Source organism: Pinus tabuliformis, chromosome 7 (assembly GCF_031772625.1).
Source record: "Pinus tabuliformis cultivar Carrire ecotype Pingquan chromosome 7, CPIR1, whole genome shotgun sequence".
NCBI lineage: Eukaryota > Viridiplantae > Streptophyta > Pinopsida > Pinales > Pinaceae > Pinus > Pinus tabuliformis.
Genome location: NC_142293.1, coordinates 858,508,847 through 858,531,584, shown reverse-complemented (window position 1 = coordinate 858,531,584; position 22,738 = coordinate 858,508,847). Strand labels below are relative to the sequence as shown.

At 34.0% G+C, this 22,738-nt stretch overlaps 1 protein-coding gene across 1 annotated transcript; it reads left to right on the top strand.

Moving 5' to 3' along the window:
• Positions 1-8,169: 8,169 nt before the first annotated feature.
• LOC149250312 (protein NRT1/ PTR FAMILY 3.1-like) lies at positions 8,170-8,559 on the top strand. The gene has a single exon (XM_089453620.1). The coding sequence runs from the start codon at positions 8,170-8,172 to the stop codon at positions 8,557-8,559; it is 390 nt and encodes a 129-aa protein (XP_089309746.1).
• Positions 8,560-22,738: the final 14,179 nt, after the last annotated feature.

Here is a 22,738-nt window from a genome sequence, read left to right as displayed (position 1 = left end):
GTCTTCAAATCTATCTTCAAATCATCCATCTTAGCTTCCACGTCATTCATCTTAGCTTCTACATATTTCTTTAAACCATCCATCTTAGATTCTGTTACTTTTTGTGTGAGTGACATTTGTTGCACTTGGTCTCGTAATTTTGATATATCATGTTGCATTTCTTCCTCTTCTTCATAAGTCATGCTAGAGCTTTCAGGTTGCTTACTAGGTGTTTGAATTTCCTTTCCTCAGGGCATTAGTTACCGATAATAATGCTCTATTATGCCCTTTGAATTCCTTGAAAATAGTTTTTCAAACCAAGCTCAAGAAAAAATTTTAAAAAATCTACACACCCTTTTTCACTTTGTAGGAGCTCGATATTGCCTCTGATGTATCTCTGTAATTTCGAATCATACAGTTCTGAAATTTTGACCTGTAGTAGCCCTCTATGTCTGTTATGAAACCAGCTCACAAAAAGATAGAAAAGGGAGATCCACGCCTTAGAAATCAGCCTCTTCGAGGGGGCAACCTCCTTTACATTACATAAATGAACAATTCTTGGATCATACAAATGACAAAACCTCCTTTCTATATATATGAGTCTAAGGAGTCACAATATAATCCAGCCGACCTAACAATAATAATATAAAGCCACAAAAATAACAATAGAGGGATTCTATGGGGCACAGAAATAACAATATGGGGGTAATAGGGGCACAACAATATAAATAGGGGGTATAACTACAATAGTAATGGGGTAATCACTAGTATTATAGGGACCCAACATGCCCCTCTCCTTCAAAAAAGTGTTGTCCTCAACGCTTGAGCAGTTCTGGATACTTCTGCATAAAATTCTCATCCTCCCATGTGGAATCTTCAGCGGATAAGTTCTTCCACTTGATAAGATACTCTGAAATTGATCGATTTCGTAGCTGTCGAGTTCTTGTTTCTGTGACTGCTTCCGGTTCCAATATAATTTTTCCTTCCTCGTCAAGTTCTGGCAATATTGTTTGAATTGGGAGCTTGTCACCTATAACCTTCTTTAAACATGAAACATGGAAAACTGGGTGCAATCGAGAAGCTGCAGGAAGCTCCAATTTGTATGCCATAGTACCAATCTTTTCAACACCTTGTACGGACCATAATACTTTGGTGATAATTTATTATCCTTCTTAGCTTGCTTTAGGGACATTTGCTTATATGGTTGTAGCCGTAGGAATACCCAATCACCTACATCAAAACTTCTTTCACTGCGATGTTGATCTGCCTGTTGTTTCATTCTATTTTGTGCCAACACGAGGTTATCCTTTAAGAGTTGGAGGACTTGTTGTTGATGTTCGATGTGATGTTCCACTGCCTGAACCTTAGAATTTTCTCTTAAATATGATGTGATGGATGGTGGTTGATACCCATAAAGTGCCATAAATGGGGTCATTTTTGTTGCTGTATGGAAGGAAGTGTTATACCACCATTCAGCCAGAGGCAACCATTTGACCCATTGTGTCTGTTTATCAGATACAAAGCAACGAAGATATCCTTCCAAACATTTGTTTACTATCTCAGTTTGCCCATCAGATTGAGGATGATAAGATGAGCTATGAGCTAACTGAGTACCAAGACAAGAAAATAATTCTGTCCAAAAATTTCCAGTGAAAATGGGATCTCTGTCACTTACAATAATCTTTGGGTTTCCATGTAGCTTTTGAACTGTTTCCATAAATGCAGTAGAAACTGTACTGGCTTTAAATGGATGTGATAATGCACAAAAGTGTGCATACTTGGTAAGTCTGTCAACTACCACCATGATGACACTCTTTCCCTCAGACTTGGGTAAACCTGTGATAAAATCCATTGAAACCTCCTCCCAACGTTGGCTTGGAATGGATAAAGGTTGTAATAGACCCGGTGTCTTAATTGTTTCAACTTTATTTTGTTGGCAAACCAAACATTCCGCCACAAACTTTTGAATATCTGATTTAAGGCCATCCCAAAAAAATTCCTTCTTAACCCTGTGGTAAGTTTTTAAAAATCCTGAGTGCCCTCCTAAGGGAGAAGTGTGCAATTCCATAAGAATCTTTTGTTTTAGCTGGGAATTCTTACAGAGGTATAAGCGATCTTTGTACCATAACGAATCATTTTGCCAGCTAAATGTATCAGAAGTACTGGAATCTTGTTGTAGCTTTCGAATAAGTGCCCACACTTCTTCGTCATTCTTCCATTCCTCCCTTGCTTCGTTTATCCAATCTGGTTGGATAATAGAAATGGCACACAACAATGCTTCCACATCCTCATCCTTTCTTGAGAGTGCATCTGCCACCACATTTTGCTTCCCTTTTTTGTAGATGATTTCAAAGTCATAACCCAACATCTTTGTGACCCACTTTTGTTGCTCTTCAGAGGATAATCTTTGTTCTAAAAAGTATTTAAGGCTATCATGATCCGTTTTTACCTTGAAGTGTCTTCCCATTAGGTAGGGTCGCCATTTCTTAAGTGCATGGAGTATTGCCAACATTTCCTTCTCATAAATAGCTTTGCTTAAAAAATTTCCCTTGATTGGACGACTTTCAAAAGCAATGGGTCTTTCATCTTGCACTAACAGCACCAATTCCATTTCCTGAAGCATCACATTCCACAATAAAGGTTTTTGTGAAGTCCGGTGTAGCTAAGACCGATGCTTGGCACACTGCCTCTTTAAGATGTTCAAAGGCCTTTGTTGCTTCCGGAGTCCATGAAAATGAATCTTTCTTCAATAATGTTGTTAGAGGTGCTCCTATTCTCCCATAATTCTTAACAAACTTGCGATAATACCCTGTCAACCCAAGAAATCCTGGCAGATGCTTTATGGATGTGGGGATTTTCCATTCCTTAATGGCCTTAATTTTGCTAGGGTCTACCTTAACTCCTTCATGAGATACAATATGACCCAAATATTCCACCTCCTGGACTCCAAAGAAACATTTGGATCTTTTTGCATATAATTGTTTCTCCTCCAATAGTTGTAGCACCCTGTCAACATGTTCAACATGATCCTTCCAAGACTTGCTGTAGATTAGTATATCATCAAAAAATACTAACACAAATTTTCTAAGGAATGGTTTGAAAATTGAATTCATCAAACCTTGAAATGTTGAAGGTGCATTGGTAAGGCCAAAAGGCATGACCAAAAATTCATAATGACCCTCATGAGTTCTAAATGCTGTTTTCGGAATGTCTTCAATCTTCATTCTGATTTGATGATATCCCGAACGAAGATCCAACTTGGTGAAGTAAATTGATCCATGCAATTCATCCAGTAATTCATCAATAACAGGAATGGGGAACTTATCTTTAATAGTGAGCTTGTTGAGCTCCCTATAATCTGGACACATGCGCCATGATCCATCCTTCTTGTGCACCAATACTACTGGAGCTGAGAAAGAACTTTGACTCGGTTGAATTATACCAGCCTCTAGCATTTCTGCAACCATACGTTCAATTTCACTTTTTTGGACATAGGGATATCTGTACGGCCTGATGTTTGGAGGAACACTTCCTGGAATCAGATGAATAGCATGATCATGATCACGCATAGGTGGGAGACCTTTGGGAGTCTCAAATACCTTGGAATGATTGTCCAGGACTTTTTGGAGATCTGGAGAAATAGATGATTCCAATGTGGAAACATCTAGCGAACATAATTGTGCAATTACACCTCTTTGCTCCTTTTTTAGAAGCTTTGTCATGCCATTAGAGCTGATTATCTTTCCTGGTTTCCCTGCAATACCCCTTAATTCAACTTCCTTTCCTTCCACAGAAAATTTCATGAAAAGTTCTTGAAAATTAAAAGCTATTGTACCCAAGGATTGTAGCCATTGGACTCCTAGTACAACATCAGCACCTCCCATTGGAATGGAAAGCATTGGGCTAGTCAATACATATTCTCCCATGGATAGCTTGATATTATGGCACTTTCCAGAACAATTTATTGTTCCTCCATTTGCAATCATCACTTGACACTCTGGTGCTGGATATAGGAAGCAATTCAATTCTTTTGCTACCCTACAATGAATAAAATTGTGGGTGCTTCCTGAATCAATCAACACTATTACCTTTTTCTTCTTGATTTGTCCTTCTATCTTGATGGTTTGAGGAGTGGTAATTCCCGCCAATGCATTACAAGATATGGTCGGATTTATTTGTTCTTCATCTAGGCTTTGTTCCTGGAATATATCCTCTTCTTTTGACCTTTCTTGCTCCTTTTCTTCTTCCTCTTCACAATCTATGTAGAATAATTTCTTCTCAGCACACTTATGACCTTTTGTGTATTTGCTATCACAATTGTAACAAAGCCCTTTTGCTCTTTTTTCTTCCAATTGTTGTGGTGTCAACCTTGTAGGTTGTGGAAGACTATGGGCAACAACACTTCCGTCTTTATAGTTGTGAACGGTATGCTTCCTAGTTGCCATAATTTTGCTTTCCATTTTTCTTGCTAACCTGAATGCCTTCTCTAATGAATCAGGTTCCCAAAGGCGCACATCATGTTGGATATTATCCTTTAAAGACCCTATGAACACATCAATCCTATGCTCCTCTGGAATATCTTTTACCCTTATGTTCAATTTTTGGAACTCCTCAATGTGCTCCATTATTGAACCCTTTTGTTTGAGACTTATCAATTGGCTAAAAAAAGTGTTGCTTTTTGTATCCTCATAATGTGCTATCAATTCTTCCGTAAAAATTGCCCAAGTGATAAATTGTTTACGAGAAAAAAGCCATTGATACCATACAAACTGATTTGGTTCCAAATATAAAGTTGCCATACGTACCTTTTGTGTGTTTTGCACATTATTGAGATCGAAGAATTGCTCCATCTGTAATATCCATGTGGCGGGATCCTTGCCATCAAACTTCCTCATATCGATTTTTGGAACATGGTGAGTCTTCGATCCAACATTAGAGTCTATGGAATCATGATTAACATTTCTTTTGTTCTCATCATGAGTTTCCTTTACTACCTTTTCACCATTAGTGACCCTTTCTTGTAGCAACTTCTTCAATTCATCCATCTTATCATCCATGCCATCAATTTTAGTGTCCATGCCATCCATCTTAGCTTCCATGCCCTTTATCTTAGATTCCACGCCATTTACCTTAGATTCCACACCATTTATCTTAGATTCCACGCCACTTATCTTAGCTTCTGTTAGCTTTTGTGAGCGTGACATTTGTTGCACTTGTTCTTGTAATTTTGATATATCATGTAGCATTTCTTCCTCTTCTTCATGAGTCATGCTAGAGCTTTCAGGTTCCTTACTAGGTGTTTGCATTTTCTTTCCTCGGGGCATCAGTTACCGATAATAATGTTTTACTATGCCCTTTGAATTCCGTTAAACCAAGCTTACACAAAAATTAAAAAAAACTACACACCTTTTTTCACTTTATAGAAGCCTGATATTGAATCTGATGTATCTCTGTAATTTCGGATCCTCCAATTCTGAAATTGCTACCTGTAGTAGCCTTCTGCGTCCTCTTTCCAATGCCACAAGTCTGAGCCAAATTGGATTCTCCAAGGAAGAGTTATGTGAAATCTCCCACAGTGACTTACTTTTAGACTGGTTCAGTAGAGTGAACTTGTACAACGTGCCACGAGTCACTGTTTCAACCTTTGAATCTAAAACACACATACAAAAAGCTACAGTCCGTCCTCTTTCTGTACCTTTTTACGAAATTTCAATCCGATCCTCAGAGAGAGAGTTATGACGATTTTCCCCAGGTCACCTGTTTTGAATGTAATTCAGGAGTCTGCAAAAAGGCCAACTTCCTCAGATCATATCTCCGACAATATCACGCAAAAAGCTCTGAAATTCGGACCCAAGGTTCAACGCCAATTCTTCTCAAATGGGTTTTTTTTGCGACTTCTGAAACGTCACGGAAAAAAAGTTATAGTGAAAATGCCACGATGACCTGTTTGGAGCAGCGAAACCCTAGAATCCAAAGCTCTGATACCAAATGTTATGAAACCAGCTCACAAAAAGATAGAAAAGGGAGATCCACGCCTTAGAATTCAGCCTCTTCGAGGGGGCAAACTCCTTTACATTACATAAATGAACAATTCTTGGATGATACAAATGACAAAACCTCCTTTCTATATATATGAGTCTAAGGAGTCACAATATAATCCAGCCGACCTAACAATAATAATATAAAGCCACAAAAATAACAATAGAGGGATTCTATGGGGAACAGAAATAACAATATGGGGGTAATAGGGGCACAACAATATAAATAGGGGGTATAGCTACAATAGTAATGGGGTAATCACTAGTATTATAGGGACCCAACAATGTCCTCTTTCCAATGCCACCAATCTGATCCAAATTGGATTCTCCAAGGAAGAGTTATGCCAAATCTCCCACAGTGACCTGATTATAGATTAGTTTAGTATAGCGAACTTGTACGATGTGCCATGTGTCCCTGTTTCGACCTTTGGCTCTAAGAAATATATACAAGAAACTACAGTCCATCCTCTTTTTGCACCTTCTTACGAAATTTCAATCTGATGCTCAGAGAGAAATTTATGACGATTTTCCCTAGGTCACCTGTTTGGAATTTAATTCAGGAGTCTGCTAAAAGACCAACTTCCTAAGATCATATCTCCGCAAATATAGCGCGAAGATCTCTAAAATTCAGACCCGAGGTTCAATGATATTTCTTCTCAAATGGGTTTTTTTTTCGCTTATGAAACGTCGCAAAAAAAAGTTATAGCAAAAATGCCACGATGACCTATTTGGAGTAGCAAAACCTTAGAATCCAAAGCTCTGACACCAAATGTTATGAAACCAGCTCACAAAAAGATAGAAAAGATAGATCAACGCCTTAGAATTCAGCGTCTTCAAGGGGTCAACCTCCTTTACATTACACAAATGAATGATTCTTTGATGATTCAAATGACAAAACCTCCTTTCTATAGATAGGAGTCTAAGGAGTCACAATATAACCCAGCCAACCTAACAATAATAATATAAAGGCACAAAAATAATAATAAAGGGATTCTATGGGGGACAGTAATAACAATATGGGGACAATAGTGGCACAACAATATTAATAAGGGATACAACTACAATATTAATGGGGTAATCACTAGTATTATATGGAACTAACACTTTGAGAGACACATAATATTAAATTGGCAAAGGACCCTCCGAGTATCATAAAATCTCATAGCGTTGCAACCATATTGGCCTTACAGAGACATGCAAGATTATGCTAGATACTCTTCATAGTGTATGTTGAGAATTTCAACCTCTGCTAATACTGCTCTCCTCTGATTAATATCTTCTTTATCAACTCTCCGCAACTTCTTCGCAGCAATCAATTTGCCAACTAGCATTTCTTCTCTATAAAATGTGCTAGTTTATCCACTTCCCACCATGTGAGATCTCTCCAAATGCTCCAGAACATCTTCTACTGTAAGAATTGGTTCCTAGAAGGCAGTCATATTCCATTGATCCTCTTCAAGCTTTTCCTCCCTGTATTTCCCACCACCAGCATGACCTATAAACTGGTTATAATAGCATGTTTTTCCAACTATGAGAATGAATACTACTAGACCAGGCAACCATATAATCTCCCATATATTATGAAATTTCTTCTTAGTTTATAGCATGTAATATGAGGAAGAAGTGAGTTAAGGGTCATTTAAACTCATGCATTGAGAATCTGCTAGGACTTTGCCACTGAGACCTAGGTTACCTGCGAAAACATTACTGTCTATGCTTCTAAAAAGCCCATCTGAAGGCACAGAGCTTGAGATATAATTGAAGGAGGCATTGAAACATTCTAAGGGAGCACAATTCTCGAATTCTAGGGGAACCATCCCAGTGAGGGCATTATGGGACAGATGAAGAACATCAAGATAGAGAAGACTTGCCAGTTCACGAGGGGTCACTCCAATCAACTTATTTTGGCTCAATTCAATGTACACCAGCTTTTGTCATTTTATAATGCTTCTAGGGATGCTACTAGAAATCCTATTGCCCTGCAGTTCAAACTTGTATACAAAATTGCAATGTGCAAAGGAAGGAAGATTTCCTGATAAATTTACAAAAGATGCTGAAAATATTTGCAGGATTGGTGTAGCCCAGATATTTGGAGGAAGGTTGCCTTGCAGAGGATTATGTCGTCAAATACATCAAGGGGCTCAAAACTATTATGCGAATAGTGCCCATATTCTCTTGCGAAATCTCCAATCAAGTCACAATCGTGCAAAAAAACATGTTCATCGTTCTACAGGCCCAGGCCATGGACAAGAGGCTCAGCTCGAACAACTTCCTAATAGCCATAGGATCGTTCTCCGTCTTCTCCCTACTGACTCTCATCACATGGCTACCATTTTATGAGAGGGTAGTGGTGCCCATTGCTCGAAGCATAACAAGAGATAACGAGGGGATCACCATGCTTCAAAGAATGGGGATCAAATTCACCTTTTCAACATTCTCTATGATCGTGGCCGGTTTTGTTGAAGTTAAGAGAAGGAATAATGCCCTAAGCCATGACATGGTAGAGCAGGCATTAGCCATTGTCCCCATCTCTGCATTGTGACTTCTTCTCTAGTTTTGCATTGTTAGTCTAGCAGAAGCGTTCCACTCAATTGATAGTGTCAAGAAAGAGCGAGGTTGACCTGCGTCACAAGTCTTATAATTTATAACTAAATTTGGAACTAATTTAATACCGGTCGAATTAATCGAATGACTCAAACTATTTTAATCATCTACTACCTAAATCAAAGACACAGGAATGTACACATAACCGGAAAGGGAAGTTGTTTTCAGAGGAGAATGACTTACAATGTAAATATTATATATATATATATATATATATATATATATTAAATTTATTATTTATCACTAGTAAATAAAATATTGAAGTAATATGAATAATCGTTAACAGATATTAAAAAGAAATATTTTTATTATTATTTTAAATATATAATTAAAAATTATTTTCTTAGTTTATTTCCAACAAATTTCTTTTACATAATTATTTTGTTTATAATTATTATAATTGTGTTTCTTTTACATTTCACTTATTTTATATTATTATTTTACTTCATTATTAAAATTTATTTATTAATATTTGAATTCTTTTTAAATTCCTTGCATAGACAATAGTCATCTACACTAATTTAAGTCTATAAACATTTTCATTTCTTCAAATCTTAAGAACAACATAGAATTTTAAAACTTGAACAAAGACAACAATTTTTCAAAGTTTAAATAATTTGGCATAGAATTTTTAATATGAACAAAAATTATATGGCTTAAATCTATTACAAGTAATATTTATTATTAGTTGAATATGCCATATGAAATAATTAAATCTAGCTAGAGAGGATAACAACATTTCTCCCAAGCACCATTATTAACTAAATTCATTTAAAACATATAAATTTTCTTAATATAATTTATTCAATTTCAATTTAAAATATAACGTGATAGATAAATATTTTTTTGTGATATAATTAATTAAAATAAAAATTTAATGAGTTGTAATTAAACTTAATAAACAATCATTTAAAAAAATGTAATAAGTTTTAGTTTTAGATATGTTCAAACTGAGTGAAATAAATCACTTCAAAATACTAACCTGGTTGAAAAAAAAATTGATTAAAAAATTGCGTTAGGTTGCATAAATAAATATTGAAGTTTGTTAGGTTGCATTGACTTTTAATAAATTTAAAAAAATTGATATCCGATTGCTCACCAATTTCCTAGGAATTTTCAAAGCATGCCTAAATTTAAAAAATGTGCATGTCATAATTAAAACAACATGAAAATAGATTCAAAACAAATAAATAAATCTTAAATATGAATTTAATGTCGGATTAAATCATAATTTTAAAAATTAAATTAAATATTATTACTATAATTAGTCGAAGGCTTCCTATTTTAACTTAAGGTGGATGAAGATCTATCGATTTTTCTTTTTTTAACTAATGCTCTAGATTGATTCTCAAGGGAATATGCTGAACATATGTTTCCTCTGAATGATTAACAATGGTTGTAGTGTGTTAGAAAGTTTGACTATTTTTTTAATTAATGCTTTGAATTGATTCTCAAGGGAATATGTCGAGCATATGCTTCCTCTAAATGATTATCATTGGTTGTAGTGTGTTAGAAAGTTTGTTAGGTTGCATTGACTTTTAATAAATTAAAAAAAATTGATATCCGATTGCTCACCAATTTCCTAGGAATTTTCAAGGCATACCTAAATTTAGAAAAACTGCCCTATATCTTGGTTGTAAAAGATAAAAACTCTTCAACGCTTTTAATTTTTTATCAAGACCTAAGATTCTTAAGGATTAAGTAAAATAAAAGTTAATAATAATATTTTTGTTGCAATAGTTTCTTTTGTTATAGATCTGTTAATGGTCCATATAGATGAAGCCTTCAACTATATTAACCACATTAATATCTTTAATGTAGTTGTACTAATTATGCATATTTGAGAATGGATGGTGATCATGATCAATATCCATTAAGACATGCCATAAAGAATGAACCTTTAAGAAGAAAAGAAAATATCATATCTTATTAAATATTATATTATATTCTTTTAAGTAAGTTTAATTATTTATTTTGTAAAATATTATATCCAAATTTTTATATAAAATAAATAATCTAATTCATATTATGATATCACTAGATAATTACATATAACTTGGAAGTAAAAGTATTAATTAGTCATACCAAATTAACTTAATAACCATTCATGAGTTTTGAATTTCAAATTTTTGTGGTTAGCTTTTGTTGAGCTAAATTTCAGAATGGATCTCTTTGGGATTAGAAAAGTTCATGAAACATGATCACTACTGTGGATATTCCAAAATTTAGCTCAACATTCATGAGTTATCAATTATGATTTTTCAAATTATATTACCATTATTCATTATAAATCAGATTTATCATCCCTTATTTTTTAATCTAATAATAATTTTTTTTTTTTCTCTATAATTTTTTTCTAATAATATTATATTAATATTAATAATTAATAACATTGTATTATTTGTTTTTTTTATATTTTTTTGGTAATATTTAAAATAATAACCATTTACAATTTTCAAAATTTTCAACCTCATTTAAAAGTACATTTATATTATAATAAAAAAACAAATAAATAAAAATATTAAACTTTCATTGTGTAAAATAAAATTAAAATTTATTTAAAATCAAAACAAACCCAGGAAAAACATAAATACGTTGTTTTTCAAATAATAAGGGTAAAATAAACATGATGATATACTTAAATATTTCGGAACAACAAACATTATTTTTATTTAAAATACGTTGTTTTTCAAATAAAAACTTATTATATAGGGTAAAATAAACGTGATGATATACTTAAATATTTCGGAACAACAAACATTATTTTTATTTAATTTTTTTTTATTTACGAAAAATAGAATGTTATAACAAGTCGATAATGATAGTAAGAATTTATTTCTATTGTAAATTAAATTAATGTATCTATCTTGTTAAATTAATGTATCTATCTTGTTAGAATAAGGAATAATCTTGTAATTAGTGTTTGTTAAAGTAGAATAAATTAGTGAAACACAAATATGTGAAAAAATAAACACACATGGAGCCCCATTACACCTCATTAAACTAGTGAACATTATCTTTAATAATTAGCTTTTTAAAGGTAAATTAAAAATGAAACATAATGCGTAGTAAATTAAAAGTGAAACATAATGCATGGTAAATGATAGAGAGAAACATTGAAATGTTATTTTTCAAAATGCTATTACACTGAAATCATATGCCATTAGATCCTTGTAGATCAAAAACATGTGGTTATTACACAAAAACATTCTGATATAGTACTTTTTCTGGATGAGAAGAAAGACTTAGTGGATACACCTTTTAGTTGATAGTAGAATGAGATAGAGTTGGGATTAGAAGGAACTTCATGCTTAACATAAGACAATTTTTGGTGGATAGTGGAATGAGATAGACTTGGGAATACAAGGAACTTTATGCTCGATAGAAGTGGGATTGAAGAGTACTTTTGAAAGGTTTTTGTTTAAAGACTTTATTGGTTTTATAGAATTAATGGGATTAGAATTGGATATTTGGGTTTAGAGAGCTTATGGCAGGAGGAGGCATTGGAGAGTCTATGGGGTTGGGCCCTGATGGAACCTCATGGAGACTTGGGTTTAGAGAGCTCATGGCGAGAGGAGGCATTGGAGAGTCTATGGGGTTGGGACCTGATGGAACCTCATGGAGACTTGGGTTTAGAGAGCTCATGGCGGGAGGAGGCATTGGAGAGTCTATGGTGTTGGGACCCGATGGAACCTCATGGAGACTTGGGTTTAGAGATCTCATGGCGGGAGGAGGCATTGGAGAGTCTATGGGGTTGGGACCCGATGGAACCTCATGGAGACTTGGGTTTAGAGAGCTCATGGCAAGAGGAGGCATTGGAGAGTCTATGGGTTTGGGACCCGATGGAACCTCATGGAGACTTGGGTTTAGAGAGCTCATGGCAAGAGGAGGCATTGGAGATTCTATGGGGTTGGGACCCGAGGGAACCTCATGGAGACTTGGGTTTAGAGAGCTCATGGCGGGAGGAGGCATTGGAGAGTCTATGGGGTTGGGACCCGATGGAACCTCATGGAGACATGGGTTTAGAGAGCTCATGGCAAGAGGAGGCATTGGGGAGTCTATGGGGTTGGGACCCGATGGAACCTCATGGAGACTTGCAATAGGCGAGTTCATGGAAATTAGAGGAATAGGAGTTTTTATGGAACTCGGAATAGAAGCAACTCTATGCTGCACAAACTCTTTGGCATCCTCTTGATAAGAAATGTCATGCTCCGTGTAGAAACCACCACCAATTCTACCGCTTACTCCACAAAATAAAACCAAAACTAAAATAAACAACAAAAAGTTCTTCATCCATGCATTTCTCATCTCCATTCTAGTTTTTGCCACAACTACCTCTGCAACACAAATACAAAATCATATTATTAAATTTTCTCATCTCCATTCTAGTTTTTGCCACAACTACCTCTGCAACACAAACACAAAATCATATTATTAAATAAATATTAGACAATCGTGATGATATCTAAATTACTCAGCAAAGATGGAAGAGAAAACTGTGGATGGAGAGGTTTAATTGATCGAAGTAATTAAACGAAAAAAATAAAAACCTAGCGCACAAAATTGGGACGTTTCCCACGCGTTAACCTCATAGATTGGAAAACTTAAAACGCGTGAACCCAATAATAATTTCCGAAAAAGCACAAGCCACTTCCACGCCAGAAACAGAAACATGAAATGCAGAAACTGTAATAAAAGAAGTACCTGGATGTGGATGAAGGAGAAGTTGGAAGCGTTTCCGCGATGAAGAAGAGCGTGGAAGAGAAAGAAGGTTGAGCCGTGCATGGTAGAGCCCGATGGAGGTCCAATATATAAGGGCATATAGAGCAGGTTGCGTAACCTACTTACCGGATAGTTCCGGTTAGTTTCTGTTATTTTGAGGATGACCAAGTCAAAAAAAGCATCGAACCTTTTTGGGAATAATGATATGTTAGCAACTCAATTCCCAATCCGATAACCTCTCCATTCCCGATATGGTCAAGGTCTGTCTGAAACGTAAATACGGAGTCAGGGTGGAATTTATGAATGTCAATATTTTTAGGTTCTTACGGATTATCTATGTTAAATTTGATTTTTAGTTTTATAAATTTGTATAATAAATCATATATTTAATTAATTAATATATTTATGTATTAGATTTTGAATATCTAAATTTTATGTATGATATATAAAGAAATTGAAATAATGTAAATAATTTTTAATAGATATTTAAAATAAATCTTATTATTATTTTAAATATGCAATAAATAAATGTTTATCTAGTTTTGAATAAATAGTGATTGGGTATTTTCTTAAGGCACTCTTTGATGTGAAGTCACTAGTTAAATTTTTTAACTCGATTAAAATAATATACTAGATATGATGAAGATGTAGTCCCAAACAGATTCTTTTACATAAATTTTTTTATCATTATTATAATTGTGTTTAACCTTTTACACATTTGACTTACTTTATTATTATTTGACTTTTTACTAAAATTTGTTTATTAATATTTAACTTTTGTTTTGTTTTTCAAAAAATACATTAATTTATTGATTTGAGCTAATAAATAATATTAATTTAATTACTTTGATGATTACTTTTCTTTCTGTTTTAAACCACTAGGTGTTGTCCACCAAAAATTTAAAAAACGTTTCAAATTTAAACACAGCTCATTTCCTAAAAATCATCCATAATTATGAATAATTTTAAACTAATGGGTTGTGTCCACCAAAAATTCAAAAACGTTTCAAACTTAAACACGGCTTATTTCCTAAAAATCATCCACAATTATGAATAATCGTAAAAGAACCATTTTTTTAATGGGTTGTGTCCACCAAAAATTCAAAAACGTTTCAAACTTAAACACAACTTATTTCCTAAAAATCATCCACAATTATGAATAATGGTAAAAAAAAAAAAAAATTTAATTCCGGAAAAAGGACATTTATTATCCATTCCGCAAAAATATTATTTTTAAAAATGAAATAAAAAAAAGACTTAGTTAAAAAAACCTCAAATACTAACCTCATTAACATCAATATCAGGTAAGATTTCCACGCATTTGTTAGTTAAAAAAAACTCAGGGACTAACCTCATTAACATCACTATCAGATAAGATTTCCACGCATACTAAAGGGAGTTACGCACCATCTAATTTAAGTGATATTGAATATTATATGATCCAATTATGAGATGGTAATGGATTTATTAATACTAAGCATAAGATATTCTACATCTTTAATTTTAAATTATTAAATACAGATCACAAATTTTAATTTTTAAATCGAAATCATGAAAAAATTATGGTGAAAATTCTCACTTTTTAATGAACTTTTCTTTATTTGAATATTTGGTCTTTTACTATAAAGTTTTTTTAAACTTTTCTTTATTTGGATATTTGGTTTTTTTAAACTTTTCTTTATTTGAATATTTGGTCTTTTACTAAAGTTTTTTGAACTTGTCTTTCTTTCTTTTTTTTTTATAGATATATGGTTTTATTTAGTTATATAAATACAAAATAGATAGTTTATTCTATGAGAAATAGTTTAGTATATAAAAAGTATATGTTATCATAATTTTTAAATTAGTATTTGTATTTGATGTTACAAAGTAAACGCTGTAAGGTATAGAGTGTGGAAGAATAGCGACATGTAAATGGGCATTGTTGAAAGCAAGGGTGGATGATAGTGAGTTGCAATTCAAATTGTTAGTTATGTGTATGCTGAATATGGATATTTTGTAAATAAAAGTAGTGTGTAGAAGAATAGTGACATGTGAATGGACATTGTTGAAAGTAAGGTTGGATGATATTGAGTTACAGTCGAAAGTATTAGTTATGTGCGTTTTGAATATGGATATTTTGTAAGTAATAGTAGTGTGTGGAAGAATAGGCAACATGTGAATCGACATTCTTGAAAGCAAGGGTGGATGATAATGAGTTATAGTTAATGTCATGTAGAGGTTATCCATCATCCATGTACTAGTTGTTGTTTATGTGAACATGCTTTTGTACTTTATTTTAAGGTTCTTTTTATGGTATTATTAAAAAATACTAGTATATTGTAATGGAAGAGTTGAAATAAATGATACGACATTTTGAACAAACTCATGGTTGTCATTCCATATTTGAAAGTATTTTTTGTTAAAGTGATGTAGAAGTATTATTAATATTTGAAAGATGTAAATTAATTGTGGAAATTCATTAGTAGTAGTTTACGTGGGAAAGGTTATTGATAATAATATTCGATAAACAAGATTGCATGTAACAGTGGAAGATGAAGCTAAGTGATATAAATTAGGTGAAATTTACAGAAAGCACAATGTTTGTAACGAAGAATGTCTCTTGATCTTCAAAGATCCTTTTTCAAGTTTCAATTGAAAAATACAAGTAGTAGATTGTAATGGATGAGGTGAGAAAAGAAATATAATATTGTGAAGAACAATGTGGTTGTATTCCATATTTGAAGATGCATCGAAACTTGTTGGAGGCATCAAAGACCTGAAGAAGCAACAATGAACCTGGAAAATGTATATTTTGTTAAAGTTTGTAATATGTAAATTAATTGTGGAAATTTATTAGTAATAGTTTGCATGTGAATTGTGTTAAAATGAATTTGGAATGAATGGAAATGAACTTACCTTTGTCATGGGGATTTAAATATTGTTAGTCGAAGATGCAAGGTGAACGATGGCATATCGAACACCATTGGAGATTTATGCATAGTTATAGATGCATATTTCTTGATTGTCATCCTGCGTGTATTTTTCGCATTTTGTCACATTGATGAATGTGGATTATGCGTTTCAGAGTAGATTTAATTTTTAGTAATAATTGTATAGGGTGATGGAGGCGGTATAATGGTACTGTTGGATTCAGTACCTAAAGAAATATGTTTTGTATATGTTGCAATGTAAGTATTGATGCTTCAATTTCATCACAATAGTTATATAGTTGTGTTATTTTTGAGTCCATATGTCATGTTGCAAAAGAAATAAAATGTTAGAATCAAGTGTATAGAAAATATAATGAAAATATAATATTTGCAACCGTGTATTGATAATGATTAGATTTGATTATTGTCCAAAGATATGAAAGGTATGTTATGAAATAGATTGAGCTTAATAAATATAGGAAACCTTTTGGTGATGTTAACGTATGGATTGGAGCAAATTGTCTGGAGGTGGCATTGAATGGAAAATTTCTTCTGCGTGTTTTCTGCGAGCAATGTTTTTGTCGTCTTTCATTTTATTGTAACGATCAAAACTGAATGTGGAGAAAATCCGAAGATCTTGTAGAGAAGGTACTCTGGAAATTGTTGTGAATGTGAGACCTTGGTGTTTAGTTTTCCTAATGTCAATTGTTGCTTTTGGCAGTGTCATACCTTGAGATTTATGTATGGTTAATGCCCAAGCCATATTTAGTGGAATGTTCGTATGCCCATTTCTTTTTATTGCTGGAATAGGTAAGTGAGTGGGATTTCTGTCATCCCAAGGAGGCTCGATGTATTCGGGAAAAGCTACGACAATAAATGTTGGAAGTTGTGGAGGTGAAGTTGATTCTTTTAAAAGATGGTTATAATTCCTCCGAGGGAACCATTAACAAGTCCGGCTAAAACCCAGAGCTTGGAAGTTAGCATCACTTTTTGGCCTTTACATAGTAACACAATTCGCTCAAGTTGCTCGTCTCCTGAGGAAATGTTGGAATATGTGTTGTCATCTTCAGTAATGGATCTTGCGACATGAGTGTTTAGAGATTTTATCATTTTCTTATTATGGACCATTGTTTGAGCATTTGTTGGAAATAGATGCATGGAATCATGGAAGGAATGCATTTCATCTTCTGATAAGAAGGAATCTGTGCGAAACATGAGTATGTTGTAGTCATCAATTGTTGGATTTGCATTTCTAATGTTCTGGTGGATGTTCCTGAAAGTAAACTGGGAGATGTTGTCACCTTGTTGACGAAATATTGTGTCTAATGTGATGACTGTGTTGAATGTGTTCCACAGTGCGCTTTCGTGGCTCGTGCCTACATATAGAGGTATGTCTTTGACGGGTGGTAACTAGCCGAGATCACTAACCAATATAATGGAACAACCACCGAAAGGAGTGTTTCTTTGCAGTGGAAATGCCTCTCGAAGACGTTTGTCAATATGGCTTAGAAGCTTTGGCCCAATAAAGCTCATTTCATCGATTAGTATGTACCTTATATGCTTGAGTTCTTCTCGGAATTTCGCATGAGCATTGCCTTCTAAAGGCGTAAGATCCTTTATAGGAAGGTGGAGGGTGGAATGGATTGTTGATTCTTGTATGTTGAAGGCAACAACGCCTATAGGGGCGAGAAGCATGATCGGTGAAGGTTCTTAGCTTGCAAGGGTTATGAGAATATCTTTGATGCAACTGATAAGGAGGGATTTTCCTGTACCAACAGTGCCCTATATTATCATTCTGAGAGCAGTTAAAATGTCATTCTTAGCAAAATGATTAGAAATAATATTTAGAGCTTTTCTTTGCATTGGAGACAATGTAGTAAGGGTCGTTAGGATATGTTGATGTGTTTGAAGAATGCGTTGGATAGAGAGGCCATTCTCAATGAATTGTATGGCATTATTTTGTAGATGTAATGGGACAGTGGTATGATTCTAGTTATGGTTGTCATCAAAGAAACGAAGGCCAAGCATGTTAAGGTCATTTATGAGGAACTCGTTTGTAGGGTATAATTGGGAGAGTAATTCCCATTCATTTATTTCCATGGTGTCTGGAGGATTGGCTTCATGAATACTTGAGCTATCATTTGCAACATGTTCAATATCAGATAGTGTGCGGTGTTGATGCCAGGGTTTGTAGAAAGGACGAAATGTTTGCCAGTTTGTGATGAATTCTGTAGCAGCATCTCCTATATCTTGTACGATATGGCGAAAGGGTTTGTAGGGTTATGGGTATTGAGTCGATCATCGTTGTGATCAGGGGTGTATGTTTTTTGGCCATTGAAGTTAATGAATAAGGATGATTTTGGATGTAATTTCCATGGTGCTTTATAGCGACATTCAAATGAGGATCCTTTCTTTCTTAGGCATGTGATTTCAATGTATTTTGTGTGACGTTCAACCCAATTTATGAGTTGTTTATAATCATTGAAAGGATTGGTTTTGAAAATTTGCAGCATGGACAATGGACAAGGGTCTTCTGGATTTGTCTTAGCAATTGGTTGGTATGAAATCGAAGGAATACGAGGGTTCCAAGCTGAAATATATTTGTTGAAGAATTTCCTAGCAATATCAACTTCTTTTGTGTCTTCCCAGTTGAGGCTTTCCATATCAAGTTCATTTTCTATCCAAAGGAAACAATGGATGCGTGCAGATCCTCTATTTTGCCATTCATACCTATCAAGTATGCATTTGTGTAAGATCATTTTGTAGTAGATGAGGTTTGATGTTTAGAGAGTTACGAAAGAAATGCGGTAGAATGCATACCTATACCAATAGTCTTTTGTCTGCAAGTGCTTCTCTAAGATAACTTCACGAAATGTTGTGAATCTATGGTGCATATATAGTGACGTTAAATGTGGGTTAGAGATAATGTTATCGTTTCTCCATTTTTGTTGTTTTGCAATATCATAAGGTTGACATCCGGGCAAATGAGCTGAGATATCATGTCTGTTAGTTCATTTTTAGTTGTGTCAAAAATATCTTGTTCCATGTAAATATCAACTGAATCGCATGACTTGTTCTACTAACTGCTCGTCTAGAAATTGTTCTAATCGGATGTTCATATCTTCAATGGATGTTGGAAAGTTATCTGCGATGTTCTTTTTCACAAAAACGAATGTTGTTGCTTTACTACGATGTTGCATCATGAGATTATATATGTAATAACGAATCCATTATCGTAGTAACATATGAGATGAAGAGCGTATTCATGTAACTGCACTGCTTTCATTCTCGGTTGATTTAGCATTGAAACTCATGTGGGGAAAAGGGTCGATAAAGCCATAGAGAGTAGACCTTTTGTGTTGTATTCATTGATTGGGGATAAGTCAATTGGTGGTCATTCAATTGTAGTATCAGAATGGTGGCTGTAAGCATGTAAATAATGGTGTATTTCTTGGATTTGTATATTTATATTGGGAATAATGGGTATGAATGATAATGTGTGGTGTAGGGATGGGTTTGAAAAATCTTCATTGGGCTCAAGTGGTGGTTCAGGTGAAAGATGGACAGTTGTTTTTGTGGTATTGGAATGGCGAAGGGAGGATGAGACATCGGTGGGGATTGTTGGTAAGGATGCTAGTGCATTGTTATCAATACAAGCATTCTTATAGTATGGGTCATTTGCAAATTTGTATTCTAATTCAACGAGAACACGATGTCTACTGACAATGAAATCATAAGAATGATGGTCATTACTATGACAGGTGACAATTAGAATGTCCAAGTCTTCAACACATCATGCCAACATGCTTGCGATTTTTGTAATGTCTTGTGGAAAACAAATTGCGTGGCCATTGTATTTATATTGGCCACCATGTGCATGTGTTACCTAGAGTATAGGGTTAACCCTAGCAATGACCATTTCTTTTATTTGTGAAAGAGACGTAAGAACAACTGGCTAAGGACCAGGGTCCATGTTGTTTGATAATGAGAAGTGATGACCCTTTGTTTTAGATATGCATCTGGAGCAACAATACATTTTGTTCAAATTGCGGATATGATTGAAGACAAATGGAGCATGGATATTTAGGTTCAAGTTTATCAATCTTTGCAAGAAATTATCGATGCTTCATTAGTGTAAACGTTGCTAAAAGCATGTGCAAAGGAGGGGTTAGGGCAATGAGGTATGGATGTATTTGTTTGAGAGGTTCGCTGAAAAGATAGAGAGTTTGTATGAAAAAATCCTATTATGGTTGACACCTAAGCTACAAAATACGTTCTAAATGCTATAGTCTCCACCAAATGAAAAGTGGCTAAATGCCATTCAATGCATACCAACATTTCCTTTTAAGTAGAAGTAAGATTTGTGCCAAATGCATGGCATTTCAAATTTATGTACCGTACAATCTAATTATTAAGTTATCCAAGACAATTTGCCAATTGTTAGGTAGCAGACAAAGATGTTTCCTCGAAGAAATATCATTGAATATTTTAACAGAAAAATGTGTACAAATATTTATAGGCACACTCCTTATACCTCAAGCTTTTTGGTTTCAACTTCAGCTTTTGAAGTCTGCAGATTTATCCAAGCTTCAATTCTTGCTTCTTCTCATTGATATCTGAAATTTACAGACAAAGAATAATTATGAAGAATAAGAGGATAGTGGCAATTTAGCAATAAATATTGTAAAGTATTGATGAAACCATGCTCAAATCAACTCACAAAGAAAAATGTAGTGTTTGAGTATCTAAAACAAACAAATTGAGAAATGGTCTAATGTTGAGAAGTTCGATATAAAAAAACATTGGAGATGTTTTAATGAAAACATTTGAGGGTGTTGGAAGTATTGGTCGTGACACTATGAACATTTTGGGGATTTTTAGGAATCCTCTCAGGGATTGTTAGGAATGCTTTCAGCAAGGCACATAAAAGAAAAACAACAAAAAGACTAAGGGGAGCTTCTAACATAAACTGCATCATCCTCATGGGGAAATTCATTGCAAGAAGTTTCATTTATCACATAGACTTCATAGACATTGAAATAGAAGGAAAGAAGTTACAATAAATTGTTACTTGATTTGAGAAATGATTGGACCTATAATAACAAATTTGTCTAGCAAATTTTTGAAAGAAAAATAAAGCTAAAACTGGCAGAAGAGAAAATGAAAACCATGTTAAGAGAAGGAAAGATACAAATATTCTAAGTTACTATGAAGAAAATATATTAACAATGTTGTCATTCCTATGACAACTATATTAAAGGGACCTATAATAACATTGCTGCAATTCATATGACAACTATGTTAAAAGAATAAATTTCAAAGCTTACATCTTTACAAAGCTCTAAGTTCGTGTAACAAGTCTTATACATTAATTTGGTATTTGGATAAATCTTAATTTATAAAATAAATTATTATTTTTATGTGTAAAAATAATAAGTGTAGCTAAATGACTAATAGAACATTCTACAAATCTAGAAACATAAATCATGTTGGTGAGGGAATGAATTTTTTAATGGGCAATGGGTCCTCACAATCCTAGCAGTAAACAGTAGGCCATGGCGTATCTCATAAAAATAGATCCTTGATGAAAATAAACAATTGTTACTCTGCAAATTATATTTATTTGATAAGTGTTTAAGCTTGGTCTCCTCACTATTTTCCAAAGTCAATGCTCATCAATAGATCTAGTGAATAGTTCTTTATTTTGGTTTCGACGCTCTGCTTGTTTGGGACCTACTTGCTTCTAATACCAACGTCCTAATTCAGCAGAGGATTCAAGTGCTCAATTTCTGTTTAGCCTCTATATATGTATATACTTTTCTTTACAACAAAATTATATCCAACCTCTAGAACAATGGCACATCTGCCGAATCACAGTTTGTTGTAGGTGAGATACCATGCCCATCACTAGGAGCAACTGAATCTAGATATATACCCCTATTATATAAACTATTCTTGAAGGATGTAACTGCTAGGAAATGCATCACAAGAGGGATTCTGGATGTAGCATATGATTGAATGAAATGGATAATACACATAAATGAGTTATTAACTTTAGTTTCTACAAAGCACAGTCAATTATACCAATTCACTGATAAAAACATTAAAAACACAATCAATGTAGTTGTTGTGGGCGTGTGGATTCTGTACAGGTCCACAATGGTTGTTGGTGAGAACCCAAATGCATTCCAAACTTTACTCTATCATAACATCCGGGAAAGCATATGGCTATACCCAATCACATACAACAACAATTGAGAGATGGGTGAAATCGAACTGTGGGAACGCTTAGCAAGAAGGATGTATGAATCTGAAATAGAAAGATGTTTGATCTAATAAACAATTTCCCTCCCTTGGGATAAAATGTTCAATGCCTCTCGGGTTGGAATACACGTTTTCCCTTAACCTACACCACTATAAATTGACCCAACAAGATAGCAATTGAGGTTATGTGGATGTATGCAACTTTGTTAAATTCTGGAT

Coding starts and splice junctions, on each gene's coding strand:
- LOC149250312 (XM_089453620.1), top strand. CDS start 8,170: ATGCGAATAGTGCCCATATTCTCTTGCGAAATCTCCAATCAAGTCACA.